This window comes from Ammospiza caudacuta, chromosome 3, assembly GCF_027887145.1.
Source record: "Ammospiza caudacuta isolate bAmmCau1 chromosome 3, bAmmCau1.pri, whole genome shotgun sequence".
In the NCBI taxonomy this organism is placed as follows: Eukaryota; Metazoa; Chordata; class Aves; order Passeriformes; family Passerellidae; genus Ammospiza; species Ammospiza caudacuta.
This window is the reverse complement of record NC_080595.1, coordinates 39,707,106-39,732,398: the sequence shown is the minus strand read 5'-3', so window position 1 is coordinate 39,732,398 and position 25,293 is coordinate 39,707,106. Positions and strand designations below refer to the sequence as shown.

Genomic DNA, 25,293 nt, shown 5'->3' with positions numbered 1-25,293 from the left:
CAGATTTGACTGTAGTAGCATTGTTTTTTTCAGGTCTGTGGTTTGGACTTACTCCTGAAACAGCATAAGTACAGACTTCCATACCACATCACAGTACTGCATTTATTTCCTAGGGCCCAATCTCAACAGAAATAAATCACAATTTTGGATACAAAAGACTAGAATTTAACTCTTTGGTACCAACGATAGGGATTTCCCTAGTTATTTAACAAGAGCAAATTTCTCGTTTTAACTGCTCAGCCTCTGTAATTTCACCATCTGTGCCAAGATTCTCAATACATCATGTGATCTCAAGGTTATAACCTGAAAACCAGAAGAGCATTTTTTTTCCTGTGCACAGGTAGTAAAATAGTGAATCTGGTTTGACAATGGCTAGATATCATACTTTAAAAATAGATAATTTCAGGACTGCATGCAATGGTACAGGCTATCTGCAGACTTGCAATCTATTTAGTCTTAAGACAAACAAAGCAAATGACTGACAAAAGGGCTGAAATTTAGAAAAACTGTGTCACTGGAGGATATTTTCTAATGTGTTAGAATTGATCATGTGGGAGCAAAGTAAATCCCTATTCCTCTTGCAAACTACCACAGCAGGCTCCTAAATCCTCTGTCTTTCAAGTTCTACTCCCCCTCAGCCTTGCCTCTCCTCTGACAAAAGCATTTTTCAAACACACAGTGCTACAGGTTAACTCATCCTCTGCTGATAGAAATTTTTTCTTCAGGGAGACAGTTATGACTGTTAATCTTTCGATTTGTTACTACTGCCTGCAGATACAGACAAAACCCATCATTTCTCAATATTTTCTTTGGGTTGGTAATTTTTTTTTTTTAAAGAAGTACTTCTTACTCAGCAAAATCTGGGTAAACCTACACATTAAGGTTCCCATTCCCTTTTTTCTGCTTTACTTGCCTGAACTTTTCAGGGCAAACTCACTGCTTTCAAAACTCCAGATCACTGGAAAAATTCTTTAGGTCTGACAGATCCTGCATCCTTATGCAACTGACCCAGGGTGGTGGGATTAGTCTGTTCTGCCTGCCTACTCACATTTATGAGCTCACCACTACGTTTTTTTCCACAGACTGCCAGTGATACTTCCTGTTTATTTGGCCTATCAACAGCCTCTGGAAGAATGCTGCTTTATATACTTTTGTTATCTGATGCTGCATAGATTTGTACTCTAACAGCAACTTTTATCTTTAATTCTACAATGATAACTTCAGCACAAATATCCATTTACAATAACTATCCTTAAAATTTCTTAACTGAGAATCTTCTGCAAGAAGAGAATATAGGGCAGCAAAAATACTTGTTCTCAGACCGATTTGGAGCACAACCAGAAAAATTACACAGAACAATGAAGCATTAAAAATTCCCTTCACAGACTCACTAGAAGGCATTAAATTATCTTCTTGAAAACAACTAATTTCAATGTTTTCATAATTTCTTAAATTTAACATCAGTCAATGGCACAAGAAGAATAACAGTTGCATACAACTTTTACATTATAAAATACACATGTCCCATTCGTGAACCAATCCAATAATGATGTTAACCAGTAAAAATCAGCTACCACATTTTTTTCTGTAACAGGCACAGCCAAAAAAATTCAGAAATAATTACATGCCTGACCAGTGATTTATAGTGAGGCTGCCACTGACTTTATTATTCATCTATGTCAGAACAAATTACAGAAGTTCCATAAAACACTCTCCCAACCTTCAGTCTGTAAGAACAGCTGTCTGTAGAACAGTGAGACAGAGCAAAAGAAAAACCACACAATGCCAGACAGGGCTCTGCAGGGAGTGTGTTTACCTGGCTTTTCCCTGTTTTGAATGCCAGCATCCGCCACAGGAATTCTGCCTACAATGGTCTCTATGGTTCAGCAGTCTACACACTGCAATACCTGGTGTGCACAAGTAATGTGACATGTTAATGCAAGAAGCATGCCTCACTTACTGCTTGGTGGGCTAAGGGGATAGGAGATAGCTAGAGATGACAGTTTCAGTGAGATTTCCAGATTGTCCTCAACGGTTTCCCCAGAAAGAGTGCATTAGCAAGTCTCAACATCCATTAGAAGCTACTTGATTTCAATTTCACTCAGTTCCTTCCTAACTTCACCAGCAGAAATATTTTTGTCTCTTTAAAGAGCTACTGCTCTCACATGCAAGAGCATCAAGCTGCTGGAGGCCACCAGCACTCTGGCTTTTAACCTAATGTGCAAAAGTTTCGTTCCCAGGAGCAAAAAACCCCACCACCTTCCTTTCAGAGCCTGAAGACACAGTAGTCCTGAAAGAAGAGTAACTCCTTTAGCAGCAACCAAAAGTGAGGAAGGAATGGAGTAAAAGTAGTCAGCAATACATTGGCAAGAAAGAAACTAGGGAAGACAGCAAGAGTGAAAGATAAACAAAGGCAAGCACTGACAAAGAAGGGCTGAGAGGAACATGGCATGGATGAGTAAACAAAAAGGGAAGCTGACACAAGCACAAGTGACTAATACTAGTGGGGGAAAGAGTGAGAGATTGCTGGAGAGCAGGAAAGAAAATCCTCTCTTGGTGGGCAAAGTGAATAGCATTCCTAAATCTGAGAGAGTTGTGAAGAGAGAAGCTATAATCTGAATATATTTATCAGGGACAAACGGCAGTGTCTGGGTTGTGCTTTGACTGGAAAGAAGCTACAAGCATGAGCTGTAATGGATTAAGATTCAAACACAGCAGTCTAGTGTCTGACCAGTGTATTAAGCACACAAACCACAGCAGTTACTAAAATCACTATGAAAATTGGGACAAGGAATCACAGAATGAGTTGGGTTGAGTTGGCAGTGACCCTTAAAGCCATCTAGTCCAATCTCCCTGCAATGATCAGGGGCATCTTGAACTAGAACAGGTTGGTCAGAGCCTCGTGCAATTTGACCTTGAATGTTTCCAGGGATGGGGCATATACCACATCTCTGGGCAACTTGTTCTGGTGCCTCGCTACCATCTTCATAAGAAATGTCCACCTTCTGTCTAGTCTGAAGAAGCTACATAGACATTTTACTTGGAAAAACAAAAGAGGCAATCTTGTTAGTTATCTACCCCTATGGTTTGCAACTTGCCAGCTTTATTACAGCTACAACACACAGAAATGAACACTTGCCTATTATAGATCAGGAAAAGACACACAATATACAGACACATAGAGACACACACTGCAGCTCTTGCACAATAAGCTGTAAGATGAGAACTGTGTCCTTACTCCAGCCTCTAAATGTCCTGCTTGCTTTCTGACTCTTACTACTAAGCTACTAACTGCTTCAGATCATGCAAGCTGTTCAAAATAAAAACATAAACAGATTTCTAAACATATTTCAGTCCTTTATTCTCACACAGTAATGCTTTGACAGATAGGCATTAAACTAAAAACCAAAGAAAACGTCATTTCTAGCAAACAAAAAACCAAATTAGGTACAATACCCAAGACATAGGCTTTCCCTCTCCTAATGCTGCAACTATGAAATCAAACAACTAATCTTACAGCACAGAAAAATCTTTCACAGTCTATTTATAGAAATCTGTAAAAATATTTTCTCTTTCATCTTTCGCCTAGACTAGACAGAATTCATTGGAGAATGTGTTGCCCAATGAATTCTGACAAATGTACTTAAGAAAAATCTAGCTGACACAAGACATGAAGTCTTCAAGAAGAAGAAAAAAGCCCAAGCTCCAATTTAATTAATGCAAGACATGCATGAGGATAATCTAGACAAGACAGTAAAATCTCAAATATGTCAAAATATATCAACTAATACCTAGTGTCATGATTTTTATTTCTGTTCAGAAAAGGCCCCAAATCTCAGCTTCCCAGATAGAAAAGCATTAGTGCAAATATTTTAAAACATTTTTGCAAATTCAAACATGCAGAACATGATGCTTAAAAGCATTTTATTGGCCTTTATTTGAATAGTCTTCATAACTAACTGCTCTACTTGCTATGATTAATGCAGCCAATGCAAACATGTCAAAACTATTTATGTTACACCATATTGTCACATATACATACTATATTCTAGGCATATAAGTTATACCAGAAAAAAGTCAGAAATTTCTCACAGTAATCATCATTTATACAATTTATGATAGACATTGCTTGAACAGTCCACTAAATGAGCTGGCATTGGTTCTATTTCCTGATGCAATGGGCTAACCTTCATCAATAGAATATAAACCTTTCTTATTCATGAATTTGCATAACTGGAAAGTACCTTTCATAAGGCTCACAAACACTGCATGTGAATTACATTATGAAGCTTTCCTGCATATTTGATGTTACAAATAAGTCCTAAAAAATAATACTTTGCTTTATTGGTCTGTAAATTATACCAGTAAAAATCTATTTCTGTAAGAAAAAAAAAAAATCCAGCTGAGCAATGGGATTCTACTGGAAAGAATAAAAGCTTCCTCTTTAGTCATATAATATGTGATCAGTACTTGAATTCAAGCATTTTTTAAATATGTGTAAAATACATGTGCATATACCCTCTATATAAATGTATTTAAATGTTTCACAAGTTAATTTACCCATAACACCTTACTTTCTGGCCAACAGCACTTCAAAATTCCATTCTTCTATTTAAATGTGCTGCTTCTGATAAAACAAAGAAAATACTGTAGAAATACCAGAATCAGAGCTCCTTTGAGAGCATCTTTGTCCTTCTGTAACCCAGAGGGCACCATGGTTTTCCACAACATACAGAAGCCAACAAACTCCTCATACAAGGGCAGGACAATGCCCAAAACCATAACCAAGATCACTGCTGAACAGAACAGGATTTACTCAAACAAGGACAGCTAAGCAAGTAAAGCAGTATTTCCATGAATAAAAGGTGTGTTTCTTTGAGTTTTTTAAAATAGTTTTTCAAAATAGGTTTTCAAAAATAGTTACACCAACTCTTTCTCCATGACATCTTCTTTCAAAAGCCCATTGGTTTATAGACTTAGAACTTGATTAAACTTTTTTTTTCCTCAAAAATATTGAGCTGTCTGTCAATAAATGTACAAAAGAAAATACCAATTAGAAATCCTTCCCAGTAGCTTGGCTACCTGACTTCAATATGAAAAAAGACCAAAGGAAAAAAAGAATTAAGGAAAGGAAGAATTTGGAGCCATTTCAGTTTTTCATCCCAAATTTTGGGGGAACAGAAAAAGAAAGTCATGCAGAAATAGGGTAAAGTAATTTTATTACTTATCAAGTTCCCAAAGTAGCTAGAATAGAATAGCTCTGACTGAATCCAATAGAACCAAGAACAACAGGACAGTGACATTTTACTGATGACAAATGAATCAATGAGTATCAGATTTGCACATCTTCATGACTGCAATCAAAGACTATGACATTGTAATCAAACTTATCCTAAAGTGTATTAAGTCACAAAAAATATGTCACTTGCTCTATATTTCATCTTTAACATAGACCATAAAGATTGTCTGGTGAACTGATATGAAAAATATTCTACTTCCAATTGAAACACAGACATGATATCATCAGAGAAAATTAAACTCAACTTGTTTAGACACTAGCAACAAGAATTCAATCACCTTTATTTTTTCAGATGCTATGGAACAAGCAAGATTAGAGTAATATTTGAAGTATTGGGTTAGGAAGAAAAAAAAATGAAAGGATGATATTTAGGTAGGTAGAGAAGAAGAGAGCAAGACATTATGATAGCTATATAAATTTTAAGAATAATTCTTCCTCACACAGTAGTAAAACAATAAAAAATTTACTTTGAAAAAAGGGAGGATTGCATTTATACCTTGTTTAGTTCATCTGTGCCCTCTCCAGCAAAACAGTCACTAAATATAATGAATTATACACAGAATATAAGTCACTAACAAAAGTGACTGCTAGTACTGATAACACACGAAGTGATGATCATAATATCACCAAAAAGGGGTTACTAAGCATCAGACAGAACAGTGAGAATGTCTTATTTCCTTCAGATGATATCTCAGACAGCATTCTGTTGAATAGGAGGTTTTATTTCACCTTCTTGTTGCAATGAGAATTTTCTTGCTGAAGTAAATTATAATAGTTGTAACTGGTGAAGGACATGAGAGGGGGAAGGGAAGCCTGGGACATGTCAACTGGCTGTCAGAGAGGCTGATAGAAAAAATAAGTGAGCTGCTGATAGATAAAGGAGGAGAGGGAAAAGAAAGGGCTGCTGTGGGAAAAAATGTTGTTGTCATCAAATTTGTCTGCTTAACTTCTCAAACCCTTAGACAGGCAAAAAATCTATTAATATATAAACATTATTTCCGTGTTCTTTTACCAGTGCAGTTACAGTGAGCCCACTAAAATCTATTGCTTGAGTAATTCTGTACGGGTTATACAAAAGAGCACACCATGCTAGAAAGGAAAGGCTATCCCAAATTTCTTGCTCAGAAAGGCACACAATAAATCAGGAATCATCTCTTGCAAGATATAATTCAAGCAGAGCTGTGGATCCCATGGACTGAGGGAAGAATGCAGACCACAGAGGAGAAGAAAGTTGAAAGGGATAAAAGTGTCAATTATGCTGAAATCTGATACTTTGTAAAATAAACCAACTTCAGACAGACTGTTACTTAATCCCAGTTTTGGAATGGAATGCAAGCTTCACCCCTGCCCTGCAACACATGTACTACAGCACCCAGTTACTTTACCCTGAAACATCTAAATGCAGCAAACATAACTGACAACAGCAGGCCAGTCTCCTACCCACAAAACACTGCACACCCAAGTACCAGATGCTTTGTGAACAAGCTTCCAAGAGATCCAGCAGAGTCCTTGCACATGCAGCAGAAAGAGGCAGCTTCTCTTCTGCTACACTCAATCTGATTTCCCAGTACTGTGTGATGGGCCAGAAGGCATACATGCACTAAATTAGCAAGTGTTTAGATCCTGACATTCCTGTAAAATGATTCAGACTTTTGAATAAAGCCTTTAGAAGAAAAGAAAAAAAAAAGAAAAAAAAAAAGAATGGACTAGCTTTGAATTCATTTACTTAAAGTCTCACTTGTTAACTAGCAGGGCTTTGTTGAGAGAAAGCCTTTGCAGTGTTATAATCTTGTAACCAACAGAGGCTATTCAAAATGGGCAACACAGCTTAGAAAAGAAGTGAAAGAAACTTTTTATAAAGCCACAAAAGTTACAGCAGCAGAGACACATGGCACTCTTAATGAGCTTTTCAATACTCTTGCTGCATATAAAACATAAAAAAACTGCAGCCATTTTCTCAGCCGAGAAAAATGCACTGCTTTTATTTAAGCTATATAAACAACTTCTCTTTAGAAACCAAATTGGCATGTTAGTTTTATAGAGTTTTGATAGGAAGGCTTAACATTAAAAATATCGTATGCTGTGATTTGATTGCTCCCTAGTTGCACATTAATATTGCAAATGCCATAGAAAAGATGAGAAAAACAAAGCATTTCCATTTCCACCTTCCACTCCCTCCTCCCAATGCCCCCTTCTACAGTGAAAAGCAGAAAAAGTAATCATATATGCATATTCATACACACACACACTCAATAAAAAGTGCACTGTAATCCTTCACTGTGATTTTCAAAGGTACCATACAACATGAGCTTCTATTACACTCAATAAATGCCCACCTCTGGAAAAAAAAAAAAATCCAACCATTCTAAAATTCCTTAGTAAAAACAGTCTCTTATGGAATCAGTAGCTCAACACTGAGGAAAAACATTCCCATCCGGTCTATCTTTGGAATTCATAGTATTCCTTGGAGTTTGCAGACTCGTTCCACATTCTCCAAATCCTCCACCAGACGTTAGTATCCCTCTCAGTATTACAGGAACAATTTCAGCACGATACATTGTTTTCGTTAGAAGCTGGTAAATAATTTCAATTCTGTAGTCCAAACAAGATACAAGTTATTACCCTGTGTTTTTTTTCCCTCTTTAGAAAGTTATCCTCACCTGTTCAAAATGTCCACAGAGAGAAGAATAGCCAGAGCTTCCTTTTCCCTCTCTCACCACTTGATTAAAAAAAGACTGCTCAGCTCTCCATAAATCCTGAGAAGGCTCAGAATTTTAAGAAACCAAAGCAACTAAGTTTTCATTTGGTTCCATTTCTCTTCCTTCTATCTTTCATGGGTTCCAAAGGATACAAACACAGGTCTAAGATGTGGGATGCACAAAGCAAGACTTCTCCCTCACAGTTACTGGTTACTTTCTCTTCTCAGTCCCCTACAGGTTAATTCTGCTGCCACTCAATGTCCCCTGATCGTAATACACTAATAAGGGGGAAAAGTAATATTCTCCCACACTGGGCTAAGTGCTCATCACATTTACCACAAAAACCATTTCTCCTGGACTGTTCAAGGGCTTCAACAGTTGGAACGGGTAATTTTAAGGACCAGCTGCAGCTCCTTAATCTTGGATATTTGTTGGACCATCATATTAGACTACGAAACATTGTTTTCCCGATATGTAAACTATAAGCTATAGTGTAAGCTTTCTATGAAGCTCCAAGAACTTGTATTGCAGAGTCTAATCTTATTAGCCTTTTTTTTTAAAGAAAACATTTTTCTCTTTTGCAGAAGAAAAATGCAACACCATCCAGTATTTAATATTTTCTATATTTCTCTGCAAGAATTGCATAATATTAAAATTATAACAAAGGAATATTTATCAGTTCTTAAATGTATGTTTCATATGTTCCTGGAACTTTTTTACATTTCAGAAATAGTTTGCAGTCCCCAGTTGTAAAACTTATGTTCACATCAAAAACATTTCTATAAAGGCTTAAATACAATCTTGATTTATTTTTTTAATACCATGCACACTTACATAGCACTGTTGTTCATTTCATCTCCTCTTTGGTATACTGTCTGACCTGCATTACCTATTTGAAATAATGCAAACAACAAATATTTAACAGAAATTATTTTAAGGCTTACTTTTGCTCATTTCCTAAAAGGATTTTTTTTCCTTAAAAATGTGTTTTGGCCACTGATTTACAGCTCAGTGATGTACTTGTGTAATTCTAGGGAAAACCTGCTGACCAATATAAAATGCAGCAGAACTTCACTATTGTATTTTCCCATTAAAAATAATCCACTAAAATTAAAGGCAATTAAGCATATTTAAGCATTGAAAAACTGATTTAGGGACCTGGGAGTAAACTAATCTACACAATCCTAATGTAAAAGCATGTAAGCAGCATTGATTTAGTTCTTTGGTTTCTTGCATAGTCTACTTCCTACATCCTACACAGAAAGCTCCAGCAAAAATTTTATTAAAAAGAAGAAACCAGTAATTCTACCAGAGAAGCACTGAGTGTCACTACTGCTTTACTGTCCCACCATCCCTCTCTTAAAATGGCTTCTGAATGCAATAGTCAGTTAGGTAATCAGAAAGTTCACCAGCTACTTAACTGTGTCTCTGAAGCGGCTTGTGTGATATTTGATTTCTAAAATACATCTTAGCTTTCTTAGAAGGCCAAGTGCTTAACATAATAGACTTAATTTTAAAAATTTATACTTGTTACCCTAAGCTATTAAGTGTGAAAAAAATAATATTCAATCCCCCTCAAAAAAATGTTTAATTTTGTGTTCAGTCTTATGCTGACATGTAGAATGCAAGCTTCATTACTTCTTATGTAAAGATACTCTATCAACAATTGAACTATAAGTAAAAAAAAAATCTAGTGCATCTAATTTCACTTCTGGATTACCATCTTGAAAGTTGAAGTATTATACCGATGGGTTGAGATTTGACTAGAACATCTCAAAATTCAAGTCCAAATTCTTGTTATGAGAGCTGCTATCCCAGTCAATGAGACTACATACACCCTCACAAGTTGCTTCAAAAATGAGCAACACTGAAAGCAATTCTTTTTTACAAAAGACAGTGCTTTTAGGACAACAGCAACTATTTCCAAGTGACTCCAGTAAATTAAATGCAGCAATCCTTTTGCAGTTGACTGCAGTTGCCAAGCAGTGAATTAAAAGTGGTATTTTTAGCATTACAAGTTATGTTGTTTAATAGATATAGATAGCTCTTCCAGATCCAGTAATTTTCAACTTTTACACATATAAAATGGAGTCTAGAATGACAATTTTCCAAACTGCGCCTAGTACAAGGCAGGATAATATCATCTACTTGAGATCCACATGATCATCCTTTCCCTCCTGTACTACCTAGATCTTAATTCTCTCTGCTTGAGTGAATTTTCAGGTCACATGCACTTGTTTTTCAGTGCCTAAAGCAAGAGGATCTTTTGACGATATACTGATCAATTAAAAATGCCTTGTAATTTTTCAAGTTTCCTAAGATAACTTGAAATGCCTTGCTTTCCTGAGGAAACATGAATTTCAGTAGATATCAGATGAATGCATGACAACCATCTAACCAGCCTGCAGATTTAGGAATCCACATGTAGGCTGAGAAGATGCCTGCTCACACACACACACAGAGCAGTTTGATGCTAAAGAAATTACTAGAGCAGCATTGATACAGTGCTCATTTGCCTGTTTTGGCAGTACCAAAGCTTGAAAATACCTTCAATACAAGTACTAAGAGCTAGGTGCCATTTAATTTACTCAGCTCACAGACACTGTAGGAACCAAGGCTGTGTTAACATCGACACAGAACATCCCTACTGCCAGGGAACACAGGGATGGATTTGCATCAATGACAGATCTGAGACACAGAAGAGCTCAGAGATTTCATTATGAAATTGTGTAGTGACTATTCACAATTACAGGCTCAGATGCAAGAGCCACAAAAGGTACATTTACTGAAAAGAACTATTATAAGCTAATATCTGATTCCTGCTTTTGGCTTCCAGGAAGGATCTGGGATGGTGTTACTACAATTCATACTTGTTCTTTTTGTGTCTTGGGATCATAGGTCAAGATGAAAAGAGGAAATAATTCTAAGATTCAATTGTGTCCCTACATCCAATTAATGGAAACATTAAGTAAAAGGTTTAAAAAAGTTTAAAGGAACACTATTCTGATACCGAGAATTATTACTCCTCAGTAAATCACTATTTACTCTAATATTTAGACTAACAGCTACTTCTTTATGTCACTGCTGTTGACTGAATTTTGCCTTACTGGTATGATCTCCATTCCTCTTCATCTACTGCCATAGATCCTGCTTTTTTGCTACTCTGAGTACAAGGTGACAGGGAAGCCTACACAGATCTCTCAGCTGTTTCTCTGGAGATCTAACATGATAGTGGCTGCTGATCTTACAAGTGTGAGGCAAGCCATAGCTGACTTAGCAGCTCTGTAAAAACTATAAGTAAATAAATGAAAACTTATCTCCCCATAATCATTGTAATAAAATAATTAAAGAGTAAGTTAATCAGCTGTCCTGTGATTTTTGAGAGATCAGCCACTAGATGGCAGAAAAATGCAGTTTGACTTTCCCATCATGATGAAGAATTCACCCAACAGATTTCTTACACCTGCTCTAACAGGTTATCTGTCAAGCAATGTCAGATAAAGGATGACAGGAAGGCTGATTATCTCTTCCCTAGTGCACAGCCTACCTTGACTCTTTCTACTCTGCTGTAAAACTTTAAAAATATTTAAAGTATATACTTGCTATATTCTGGAAGTAGACCACTACAGGAGTAGGGTCAATTTAGTTAAAGATATTCTATTATCACAATATCACTCCATTTAATATAAAAATGACAGAATAAATGGAGAAGTTATCTCAAGATTCAGGTATATAATGGCTGGTTTTCCACCCAATAATGATGTGAACAATAGTGGTAGTGAGGAGACAGAAGCTAAGGGTATACAAAAAATAGTGCACAGAGTTAGGAAATAAAATATGAGAAGCAAGGTTCTGAGTCCTCAGAGAAAACCCTACTTCTATTGTTTTATATACTGTTTTTACATTATTTTAACAACAAAAATGGCAGGGTTTGTCCTAATGAAATTACATGCGTGTCTTAAAAGTTCATACATTTGTATTAACATTACTTTTGTGGGGAAAACTGTATTGTAATAGTTTCACCATTTTTGAAAAAAAGCTTACAGTACTCAGTCCACCAGTTTGGTGTCACTCCTACAGGCTTCCTTTGTGTGTACATTTCCTTACTTTATACGTGTTTGTTATTTCTGTAATCTTTTGTTCCCCTTTAATGGTCATCATTCTCAAATATTCTTATTGGATACTTCAATTACTACAAGAGGAGAGCAGACAGTCTCATTTTTTCTACATTTCAACTTTTTCCTGTTCTCTGTTCCTACCTTTTGGGAAAAAAAAAAATCAACAAAAATAAAACAAAGCGCACTAAACCCAGAACAAAAGTGTAATTGAAAACAAACTACTTCAGAAATTATATAAGGAGGAATTATAGCACTACATTCATTGTACCAACAAAGAAAAAACCTACAAAACCCAAACTGTTTTACAGCAATTCACTGAATTCCCTCATGCATCCCCTCTTACACATACTGCACTAGCAGAGGGACCTAAACACACAGTACTTCTAAACCAACCTATTTTACATGTATCTAGCAAGATTAGGATTATCTTTTCTCACAGACACAACCTCCTTTTACATAAAACCCTCAGCCAAACATTACCATAGTTAACCTTAGATTACTGTCCTTGATCCTTTCACATAACTACAACTGTCAGTGGTAAGATTCTAGCTCAAGTGAAATCCAAGGGGTTTTTGCTGAGATCCCACAATTTACTTTTTCAGATGACACTACTACAGCAATACAGTCTCTTACTACAAGGAGAGAAAGTCTTAAGTAGGAGAGAAAGTCCTCTTTCCTGCGCCCAAACTAAGTCTAACATTGTGGAAAGTAGGCAAAAAAGACAACATAATGACAAGTCTTTCCCTCTACAACCTCCCACCTAAACTAATGTTGAAAACCTCACAAAAGCAGAAAAGATCAAGGCAGAAGCAAACTGTGCCTTAAGTAAAAAAATAATAAAAAATGATTATATAAAAAATACTGAGAATTTTCAAAGCTTCACTGGAAGTTACAGATTTGTTCTGCAGCAAATCAGCCACTGAATTGGGAAGAAACATGTCAAAGCAAAACATCGGATACAGACTGAATAAATCTGACAGAATAAAGCCAAATCTGCTTTAGGACTCTTCTTGAACAGTGTTTAAAGAAAAGCACCTTCAACACTAATGTTACAAGAAGAGTTTGCTGTAAAATTATTTAGTCACATATTACGCTATAATTCATATAGCAAATAAAACTTAAACACATGAAAATGTCTTGTATGTGTTTTGAGGTGAAATTAAATTTTTAGATGACAAGTTTTTCCAGCATGATGATGGCTGAGAATAATATTAAAATTCAGCATAGTTTAATTTCTTGAATGAAACATCTGACTACTAACACCAATTTGGTTTCCAAACAGTTTCCTGATCAGGGTGACTGATAGATTATTGCTTGGTACTTAAACATTAAGTAAAAAAATGTTTATTGAGTACCAGGTAAGTTACTTACTGAAGTAAAAGCCAGAAGTTCCTCTTCAGTCAATTTGTGTATTGGATTGTTCTTTTGGAAGTCTATACTGTAAAGAAAAAAGAAAAATAAAACAACACGGATTGCATCTTTAGAATAACATTATTCAGAACACATTTTTCAAACTTGCAGAAATCTGAAGGACATTCTGGAAATGAAAAATGGGAGTATGGTATGCGCAAAAAATGACCTAGAACACAGAAATAAAGAACCATTTAGGGGACTAAGATATTTTATAAGCACCTTCCCAACACCATCGTCAAGTGAAATGTCTTCCTTGGTTTAAGCTTATGGGAATAACAATTTCACTAATCCTAAAAAAAGTTTAAAATCTATTGCTTGCTTTTACAGAGATCTGTTTCAAGTTAAAATCCTATAACTAACTGAATGCAGATTCATTAGAAAGTACTAATGTTAAAGTAGTGCTGAAGGGTTATCTCAGCCAAACACCCTCCTAGTCACTCAAAATACATGAGCACAGGAGTCCATCCCTCACTAACCTACATTACCATTACCTTGAACTATTCACAGGGGGGAAATCAGAAGAAAACAGAGGTGAGAATTAAGATTATTTTATTCAGAGTTGGATATGCTTACAGAGATGATAAAGAAATCTGGCTTACAACTCTGTGTGGGTGAATGTTTTCCATATACAACAGCTCCCCAACATTTACAAACATACTACAAGAGATATTACCAAATTGCACAAAAACCAACAAAAGCTATAATTCAAGTTCCCTGTTAAAACCAAAGATACCAAGTGAAAACATATCCCAAACTGTAACACAGATGATGGATCATCACCAAACCCATATAATGGCTATATACATAAGCCCAAATTTATCACACTAAATTCTGCAGCAGGCTTCACATTCTAGGCTAAAATTGCAAAGATACTTATTGTAATAATAGGTTACAGACTGAAATTACGTCTGTAACCTATTACTTAACTTAACTTACATTACTTAACTTACTTTGGGATTACTTTGCCTGGTTATTCAGGCATGATTTCTTCTCCTTAAATGCACACAGACTACTAAGAACAATTTCTAGAAGAGCTTGAGAGCTCTTCCAGCTCTTCTTCCTGCAACCTCTCCAGACAGGTTGTTACCTAGTCTGTTCCCCTGGCTTCCCATGATGGAGGTTCCACACACTTCATACCATTTATGCTGATGTTTCACAACACCATCAGCTTCAGCAAGCTATTTGACTGTGGCCACAAGACACAAAGGAAAGTTTATTAACTATTGCTTCAGTATATTTTCCCTCATCTCCCTATATTAAAAAAAAAGAAGCATATGCTGTTGGTGCACTGTTTTGAAATTTTTAGGTAACATCCAGGAAAGAAACTCTGATAAATACCTATAACTACATATAGATATCTATCTCACTAGTTTTTCCCTGCCTTGTGCAGAATTTCATGCAAACAGGAAAGTCGTAAAGAATTTCACTGCTCCAGTTAAACATTTTTATCATATTCAATGTCAGCTGCTAGCAGACAGACTTCTAGTTGGCTGGACGTAGTCAACTCAAGCCAACTGACTTCAGGTAAACAACAGCAAGTTTCTCTATGCATGGGGGGAGGGAGACAACCACAAAAAAAAGAGGAAAAAAAGGCAGCAAGAAAAGTTCAAGGATTATAGCAACTCAACAGCACTTAGGCAACCAGAACGTTAAATGACATGACCACAGCCTTTGAAAAGCACAGGTAAACCAAGGGACAGTTAAATTGCGACAAAAGTAGAACTTATTTTTCATCATCCTAAAAATAAATTGTTTCAAGCAGGAAGGATTAATCCTCTTCTTATTCTAGATCAATTTTTGTCACTCCTTTTTGAAGCTAATAGATGCAGCTCTTCCAGATAAAAACAGTGCTAAAATAGATCTCTGATTTCCATTTCTGCCACATGCATTTACAAAGCCTGAAGACAAGTAAGTGCAAAAATGTAAGTATTGAAAGACAGAAGAACAACTACATTGTTTTAATTATTTTTCCGTACTGAATCAAGTCAAATTTAAAGCTATAATGTGAATCTGAATCTGGAATAGAATTGTACCTTAGTTTTAAGCATTTCTAATGACTCTGTTAGTTCTTGTCAGACTGCTTTATGAACATTTAATTTCTACGGCCTGTATTTGTTCTGGTTCAAGGACAGATAAACCAGTTCATCCCAGAGAATTTCAGGAGTTGAAATCTGAGTGGAACTTAGGATCTACTATGTAAGATGTAAGATGAGGGATCTTTTCATAGCAATATGAAGAGAAGTCACTAATCATCACATCATTCAGTTTTGTAAGCTATTTTCTCACCGCTCTTGAGTCTTGTCTTAAGGAGTTTATTGAAATAAAAGGGGGAAAGACAACAATGAGAAACAGACATTCTTTAGATAGATTAAACAGAACCTTGGAGTAAGATGCACTGTGCAGCAGAAAAAGGAACTTTCTAGTATAACCACAAAAGCTAATTGTCAGCAGCTTACAACCAATTCTTAAATCTGATTAATCAGGTCTACCTTGACAACCTAATGGATAAAGTACTCAGCTTAACTAATGAGTTACAAACTTTGGGACTTAATGACCCATATTTGAAACAGTGGAATTAAGAGTCATCAAAGCATCACTTTCTGGATTATGACTACTTGTTTCAAAAACTGATTTTGAAAGATGAAAAACATTAATGAACATTGCTAAAGCTATTAAAAATGAAACAGCTTACAGGAATTCTAAAGCTAACTTATTAATTATTAAATGAAGCATTTACCCTCCAGAATTGAAGTCCTCATGCATTAAAGCCCAGAACTTGCTATAGAAGGAGGCTTGAGAAGAATGTTTTGCTTAAAAGCCAATGCTGTTAAATGCTTTAACATGTCTATGCTTCCTCACAAAGTGACATACAATAGCTAATATGGACACCAAGGGTAGAGCCAGCAATCCAAGCCTAAACTCTCCCCTGTTACAAGAAGAATTCTCAAAGCTGACATCCTATTACAACACCCTTTCTGCAACATGGTTGGATCTCAAATCTTGTCTCCATCTCTGACTGAGACAGCTTCAGTCACTTAACATCACCCTACCCACTAAATGGGGTTTGCCAATCCTTCAGGGAAGCAACACTGATTTGGTTGGTTGTCTTTAGTTTTGTCTTGCCAAACACAACTGGCAGGCAATATTGTTCCTAGCCACTGCTCAGAACATGACAATGATGGTTTCAAACTCAAACACTGTGATCAAAAAACCTACTGTGCACCACGCCAATGTAAAACTGAAAGTGTACCCTTAAAAAAAGGGAAATAAAACAAAAAAGAGCAATAGGTAAATTAAAATTTCCTTCAGAAGGGAGGGAACAGGAAGGATTATATAACCTGAACATAAAACAAAAATATGTTAAAAAACACAGTGCTCGTGAAAATGGTCCTCAGCAAGGGAAAAGCTTCACCTTGACTTGAGTCACAGTGTGGAAGACTAAAAGTGAGTGGGCTAAGAATTTATGTCAACCCACTGTTCACCACATGGTCCTCAAAGTGGATCAAAAAAGAGCAATAGGTAAATTAAAATTTCCTTCAGAAGGGAGGGAACAGGAAGGATTATATAACCTGAACATAAAACAAAAATATGTTAAAAAACACAGTGCTCGTGAAAATGGTCCTCAGCAAGGGAAAAGCTTCACCTTGACTTGAGTCACAGTGTGGAAGACTAAAAGTGAGTGGGCTAAGAATTTATGTCAACCCACTGTTCACCACATGGTCCTCAAAGTGGATCGAACAGATTCCGTCATTTTGCAACTCATAGATCAGAAAAGCACTCTGAGAGTCAGCGATGGTGAACACTGCACCAGAGTCACTGACTGACTATATTATGCTTCTACATGCCCTGACTTCTGATCCTCAGACCTCAGGCCTGCCTTTTGCTCTCCTATGCTATTTACAAAACCCATGTAGCATATAATTTCTAAAAGGTGAAAAAAACAAAGGTGCAGAATCACAAGGGCTTTATACTATAGTTTTTAACTAGTAAAAGACACTGAATTTATACAAGTATTCCCATTTCAGTGAGTAGTAGGGCATTTGCTTGATGGTTGATCCTCACAGGAAGCTGCCAACTGCAGAATCTGAAATATGTTTTCAAAATTCACTGAAGTACTGAAGTGCTATCGCTGTATGGTAGCTAATGCCAGCTGAAATCTGAAATGTAACTAACCTGAAGCACAAGAATATAGAGCTTTTTAAAGATAAAATCACAATATAGCTATTAATGAAACATTGCTAAAATTCTCAATGGGACACTACAGCTCACTGTGAGAAAACTGAAAATGTTATCCATCTATAATGCAAATCTTTTAGCCAGACTATATAATAAGGAAAAAATGTCCCCTCAACTCACCATTCCATTATTTCATTGTAATAATGATTCATGCAGTTGTTTCTTTGGGTTTGTTTTAAAGTAACCATAAACCAACTTACCATATTCCAAGGATTACAGCAAGCTCTTCTGCACACAAATCAGGTACCTGGTACTGATCAGCATCTGCTAATTTGATCTCATTAAGCAGCGTGTCATCATTTAAATCATAATTCTGCCGGAAGAAAAAAAGAATATTTTAAAATAGACAGAATTATGCCTTCAAAATATGAAAAAATATAGACTTGTTTGAAAAAGGATAATACTACCATTAAAGAATGACACAATGGAAAGTAATTTACCATTATGATAGAATAACTAAGTAATGAATCCAGTACAGGGAATTATCACCCAAAACATCTCTCCTACAAATATACTGTTTCTTATGCATGAGGAACAGCATTCAGAGCAACTCTAAGGTTAGCTAATATCAATTTTCTATTTAAATAAGCCTTAAGGCAGCTTCCCTTTTCAAGCTGTTACTCATAGAATTATCAACAATTTCATCCTCTACTATATATGTACACACAACTGAAACAAATTGATGTTATGGTCATTAATGTGGGTTTTCAGGCTAACCATCTGGGAATTGAAGGATTCCTGTTTAAGTATCAGTAAAAGCGAACTACATAAGCCATGACTTCCGGCAGTAAAGGTAAATTTAAAAAACCCAAAAAACAGGAGAGACTGAAAAGACCTCACTGAGCCAGCACATTCTGAAAACCTTTACTCCTGGACAACTACCTGTGATTTTCCATAAAATTTCCTCCGGAACACACTTTCTATTTAAAGAGTCTTTAGTTTTACCAAAAAAAAAAAAAAAAAAAAGCTACCTGTAGTTCACTATCTACCATTTATTTAACTTGAAGAAGAAAATAATATAATCTAATCTATGTCTGAAAAGTGCAAATTAACATGTTCATAGAATCGGTGTTTGTTTGAAAACAATGAAAGATTTCCTTGGCTGCAAGCAAAGAGGAAGTAGCTGTAATAATACTTCTTCCTTCTCCCCTTGAAAAACAAACCCAAACCAAAACTGGTCCTGAAACCAATTATCATACTACTGGTTTTTAGTTACCAGTAGTAGTTTTTACAAACTATTAAAAACAGATAATGGATTTATATTAACAGTTTTTCAAATTTCCTATTAATTTCCCTTCAGTGTCCCAGTAGTAGCTGTTTCTCATTCATATCTTCCGTTGGCAAGATCAAAATGAAGGTCCACAGAAGAACAAAGAGCAAACAGGAATGCTTTGAAGTGAGTTATATGCATTTATCAACAGTATTTTATCACTATATAAATGAAAGGAAATTGTGATTTGACAGAGAATATGAAGAAAATAAGTTTTCATTTTAAGAGGATAAGTAAGATATTCACAGTTTTAAAGTCAAATTTATTACCATCATTTTCTTCTCTTACTGTATTAAACTATAGAAGGATTATCTAACACTTCCAGTGGAAAATTATTTTTGAACTAGTATAATGATACTTCGTCAGGTGTAACATAAATTACAATTTCCTCCTTCAGGCCTAAGTCATTTAAAAAATCTAACTTGTATAAATGGTCCTAATTACTTCAGCTTCACTACAAATATTGATCAACTGAACTCAACCGTAACTGTATGCCAGAGCTTTAAAGCATGATTTCCATTCCTTAAAACATAAAAACAGCTCTGAATTGTTTAAAACTGATGAAACTATTTTAACATACCACTTCATATCAAGAGTCCTTATTCATCACCTCAAGCCTGAGGCTTTCCTTTCACAGCAACTGATCTGGGAGCAAATACTTCAGAAATTTGTGAGTAACTGGGAAAAAACACTCAAACAATATCCCAGTTAGGAACTCTAAGAACAATGCATCCTATCATTTTGTTCTAGGTAAGTTGTAATTGAAGTCTATAACTAAGTGCAACATTCACCAGGCAGCCTCTCCTGAGCTCTCACTATCCCATAAGGGGTTGCCATATGTAGCTCTACCATAAGCCCAAGTTGTCATATGTGTAGTCAACCTTGTTTCATCAAATCAAATGCAACACCAAGGATATGGTAATGGACAAACAAGAAAAATCTAGATTAGTCTCCTAAGATATTTATGCATTCAATTTTGAAATAGAGAAATACTGACAATTTTTTTTGCTTAAGATCCCTGCTTGACCTGGAAGTCTACCAAGGCACAGTATTTATTAATAAAGGCTTTCCTACTTGAAGTATAAACTTGGAACCATAATGGCTCAATTCATCTCTGGCTTCTTTAGGAAGTTCAAATAAATTTAAATCTCCTTATGGGGAAAAATGTCATCCTAAATCAATACTGTGGTTCTCAAGCAATTTATAATTGAAGTCATCATGTACACCCTTAAGATCAGTAGGACCAACTCACATAATTCAGGAATGCCACAGGAATAAATAGAGCAATTTCCTATCTTTGCACTGTAACTGAATACGTCTGTCAGTCCACAGGAATCTCTGAAATCCTGTGATGTCTTGCAGACTACTTTGAAAATCTGCTTCTCACCTGTTTTCCTAACTCCATCATTCTTAGTCACTAAAAATTAATGCATGAACTGTAGAAGATCATATTTGTAAACATGCTCTTAGCTGAGTACCCACATCTGCCTTGCAGACATTCATATGTTGCTTTATCCCATGTCCTTTAATACTATGCAAACTACTGAGCCACAGTTCTTTCATGAACTTTCAAAAACCCCAGCTAAGTTTCTCTAGGCACAACACACTTTTCCCTAGTAGACACCCAACAAAAGCCTCAGAACATTTTCATTTTAAGAAATTAAAACAATTCTTCTCAGATACATACTATTGTCAAGCTTTCTAGAGGTGTTGCAGCTGGACTTAGTTCACTGTGAGGAAGGAAGAATCCATCTGTTCTCTGGACATCCAAAATAAGCTGTGCAACGTATTTTTCCTGAAATCGTGTTCTCTTCCCCAAAGCACCTACAGAAAATATGTTTATATTAATGAACACAACAAACCAGTTATCTAAGAGTATACTAGAGAGTTACTACCAAAATAACCCCAGACAAAATAGAGAAATACATGGAGAATTAACCTATAAAATTTAGCAGTGGTTAGCCTCTGCTTGATCTCTTTGCAGTGTTCTCACTGCCAGCAAACACACGAAGTAATACACGTTACAAACACAGCTATATAAGTCTAGCAAAGCTGCTTTTAATTAAATTCCCCATAACTCAGCATTTTGAAAACTCATAGTCATCAAGTTTCACCACTTCTCTGCTTATTTCCAAGCAATAAACCAGAAACAATTGTTCAATTTGCCTGCTAGAAGTTAGTGACTACATGGAGATATTTATGCAAATGGAAATCCCATAATATCTTAACAATATCTTACAGGCCATCATTTTAAATATTTCAAGTCTTCACCTGAAGAGTTAGATCCTTTGAAAAAGGATCACAGACATGATGCTACCAGAATACAGCACGTAAGATACCATAAAAGTAATATCAGGAGTGAGTGAAACAGCAAAACAGTGAAGGCTCTATAATGAATTAACCAAGATTCAGAATGCACAACGTGAGACCCCACCCAGAGTTGTTTCTTCAGTTCCTTATTGGACCCACTGACAATTTTTATTAGTTTTTAAAGTGGTAATTGACACTGATACCAAATTGTAAGGAAAAACATCTGTTCCTCTTCTGATAGCAACTTGCTTGTAAAATGCAGAGAAATAAAAGAGTAATTTCAGGACAATAACTTAAAATAACAGAATTTTAGCTCATAACCAGAGCCAAAAATGGAGCTAAAAATTACTCTATAAAATTTGAAGGTTTGCTTGTTCATTATTACTGTAATACAATGTAAAATGGAGGAATGAAAGCTAATCCACTGCTAGCAATCCATCTGCTGCTTTTGCAGAAACAATTAAGATGAAATAAAGTTCTTATTTTTGTGATAATTTTGAAAAATTTTCAGTATATAAAATCTTTGAGGTAAAGATGACTGACTGCTCATGTGACAAAGGCCTGATGATGAGGCCACAGTCCATAAACCTCATCCAGCAGAGGGACTGAAATAGCAGTCATACACTTGTCTTCCTGGAAGTGGAAAGAGATGATTTCTCCATTTCTGCCAATTACCCCTTTTAGTGGAAAAGCCCTGTATTAAGAGTTTATGAAGAAATGAAAAAGGTTCTAAAAATATCACTTTGAAAATCACACAGCACACTGCAGAGAGACACAGAGAGCAAAACACTGTCTAATGATTCCTACTAATTTTACACAGTTGCATTCAATCCTCTATTTTAATATTGCTTGAAAATCACTATGCTGTAATTCACTTCCTGTTATGTCTTACTGCCTAAACAGCTGAAGGAAACACTTGCAAAGTTATTCTGGATACCACTAAAATTGCTTACTACCACTCAGAAACTGGGATTTATTTATGCTCTCACACCTCCCACCCCATTTTTTAAACCTAAGAATTTCTTGCTATTACAGGACAAAATACTGGTTTTTACTTGAAAAATATCTATCACGTGTGTTAAAGCTGAAAAAACATTTGGTTGGTTTATACCACTACCACCACAGCAGTGCTCAAGGCCAGCTGGATAACACCTTGAGAAACCTGCTGTACTGAAAGTGCCCCTGTCCTTGATCTTTAAGGTCCCTTTCAACCCTTAACATTCTATGGTATATCCTCCCAAAGTAAAAGGAACCTACACAGAAACTTTACTTTCTGTTTCATATTTAAAGTGATGTGTTCATATTCCCAGAGATGTGTTACTGGGTATGAAAAGAATAAACAGATCTCAGAGTTCAGAATTATTAATCCTCTAGATCTGTTGATTTTAAATTTATTTTGGATTACTACTCTTCATTTCACTAAATTTATATGCAAGAAGGATATTGGAAATTGTTTTCTAGAGTTATTGATGGTTATGCCTCATTGTGAGGAGCATAATGATGCTTTTCAATAAAAGATGAACACTATACATACTTGGATTAATGGGACTTAAAAAACTTACACAAACCAAGTATGATTTATTCACACATTACTGAAATAACTTTGGAAAAACTCTGTTCTTAGAACAATATATATTTCCATGCTGTAATACAATACTCAGCTAGTAAGGATTACAACCATTAATGCATATAAACTCTCCAAATCCTTTCCTAAAAAGGAAATCCCTCCCAAAAGCCTTAAAAGTGTCTTTGCTAGAGCTTGGATTTTTACATTAAACCAAAGTCTTTTTCGATGATGCAACATTCCTCCCATTTAGCCCAAACATGCATGTCAAATGAATTTGTCTAGAATGCCAACAATTCCCACATGTTCAGTTCAGTTCATTTGCCTTCAGGTTAGACATAACTATGTTAATAGATTTATGGAGATAAACCACAGAACATTTAGGAGTTTCACAACATTTTTCCAAGATACTGTATCACCACAGTCTTTCTCTGGGACTATCATAACCTCTTAGTAAAGTAATAAAAAATATAAATAATTCCACTGCATCCAATCTTTTTTCCTCCTTCTCCAAACAAGAAGGTTTTTTTCTAAATTGGGTTTAAGGAAATTATTCATCCAAAATCTGACGATCTCCTTCATAGGGAAAAAAAAAAATCCAACACCAAGACTGTCTCATTGATTTTACTTATTCGCAGTTAATTGCATTTTTATAGCTAGAGTACCATCATAGGTAGTGACGTTTTTAATATAAAAAAATAACCAAGAAAATTTTTTACTTGTTTTAAAGAAAGGTACTTTATGATACCAAGCTGGCAATAAATACTTAGAACACACCACATGCATACAGGGAAAAGAGGATAGGATCCACTGAAATATATAGATGACCTTCAGATACAAACTATTATGTTTTATTTTCATTACACATCTTTCAAAGTCAGCTTTTAAAACTTTTGAATAAATTAGCATGGAGTTCCACGTAATTTCTGAGAGCTTGTGTTTCTTTGGGTTATTATTTGTTGTTTTGTGTGCTTTAGCATTTTTTTTTTGTTGCTGATGGCTTCGGGTATTTTAAATTAAATTATTAAAATTATTCATTATATAAATAGGATTAGCTGCATCTCCAACCTAGATATGAAGGAGCATGAGCCTTGTGACATACAGTGATATAACAAGTAAGGAAGTTGCACGTTTCAGCTCCTTAGCACTTCCCACAAAAAAAAACCAGATAAAGATTTTCTGCATTTCTACTCAGGTATTATCACAAGTTCTCACAAGGAAAAGGTGTGATTTTATGTCATTTTGATTGCCTAGCAGGACCAGCTAGACCATAGATCAATATCTATACATGGAAGGTTTTAAGTGCAACACTCTGATCCTCCTGACACCAAAGAATAGGTTCTGAAAGGATAATTATAAAGTCTCCATAGTGACTGAATCCTTGTGATTTCTGTTCATCAGAAATTTAACTTCCCTACTTATTTTCCATGATGATACCAGTCCTGGGAGTGACTTCTAAAAGCTATTTACACAGAGCAGATCTAGGCTAGTGGCACAAAAGGTGAAAGACTGCATCAAATATCATGCAGATACCTTTGTAAGTGTCTCCAAATAAACAAAACAAAAAATATTCATCATGACAGCAGCAGATGCAACGAGACATAGAATTTGACATGAAACACTAGGAAGAATGCTTATAATACCCCAACTCCTCAAATAACGATTCAGGAATGATTTTTCAACTAGATGTCCTATTTCTCTTGCAAGCAATACTAATTCTTGGAAAACAAGTAAGACCTACCTGTTAAACATCAAGCTTTTTCAAAGTACAGTTATTTATTCCATGGAAACGTCACAAAAAGCCACAACAAGCCATAGGTTAGTTTGGTCCAACCAATCATCCTCTTAGACTTTACAAGCAAAACTTACCTGTAAGATTAATCTGCAGTTTTGTTATGTCTTTAGCCATATTGAAACAGTGCTTAGCTTTTTTATATTCATAGTAAAACAAAAAGGTATAGGCAGACTCAAGATGGAACTGAACTGCTAAGTGCCAGCTTTCACCACCTGTGAACAAAGCTTCTGCTTCTGTCACTGCAAATTAAGAAAAAGAAAAGAGATGAGAATGCAGTTCCAGAGAATGGTATTTTAAAAATACCATTTTAGCAATCTACCATGAGAGAAAGTCTGTTGCTCTTTACACCTTCACACCTTTAAAAATTCACTAACAGTGTACAGAAAATATATGTGATTTAAAGCATTTTTCAAGTTTTATATCTAAGGATTATTACCAGAAAAAAGTCCAATCTTTGCTTATATTTAACAGCAAAGTTGAAGTGGGAAATATCACCTCTGCAGAAAATAAACAACTCCAATTGTATTGGACCTTCTAAAGAACATAAGAACAAAATATTGAGCTAATACCCACCCCTTAAATACAAAGC

The 25,293-nt window shown here is 35.5% G+C and overlaps 1 protein-coding gene across 3 annotated transcripts in view; it reads right to left on the bottom strand.

Moving 5' to 3' along the window:
• Positions 1-25,293, bottom strand: part of TTC27 (tetratricopeptide repeat domain 27) — a 112,065-nt gene that overhangs the window by 65,345 nt on the left and 21,427 nt on the right. For all 3 annotated transcript variants that reach the window (XM_058802118.1, XM_058802119.1, XM_058802120.1), the window contains 4 exons: positions 24,779-24,943; positions 20,723-20,859; positions 17,966-18,078; positions 13,488-13,554 (listed from right to left, as the gene is read on the bottom strand). In XM_058802118.1, the coding sequence (XP_058658101.1) occupies positions 13,488-13,554; positions 17,966-18,078; positions 20,723-20,859; positions 24,779-24,943 (482 nt within the window). The remainder of the gene's footprint in view (positions 1-13,487; positions 13,555-17,965; positions 18,079-20,722; positions 20,860-24,778; positions 24,944-25,293) is intronic.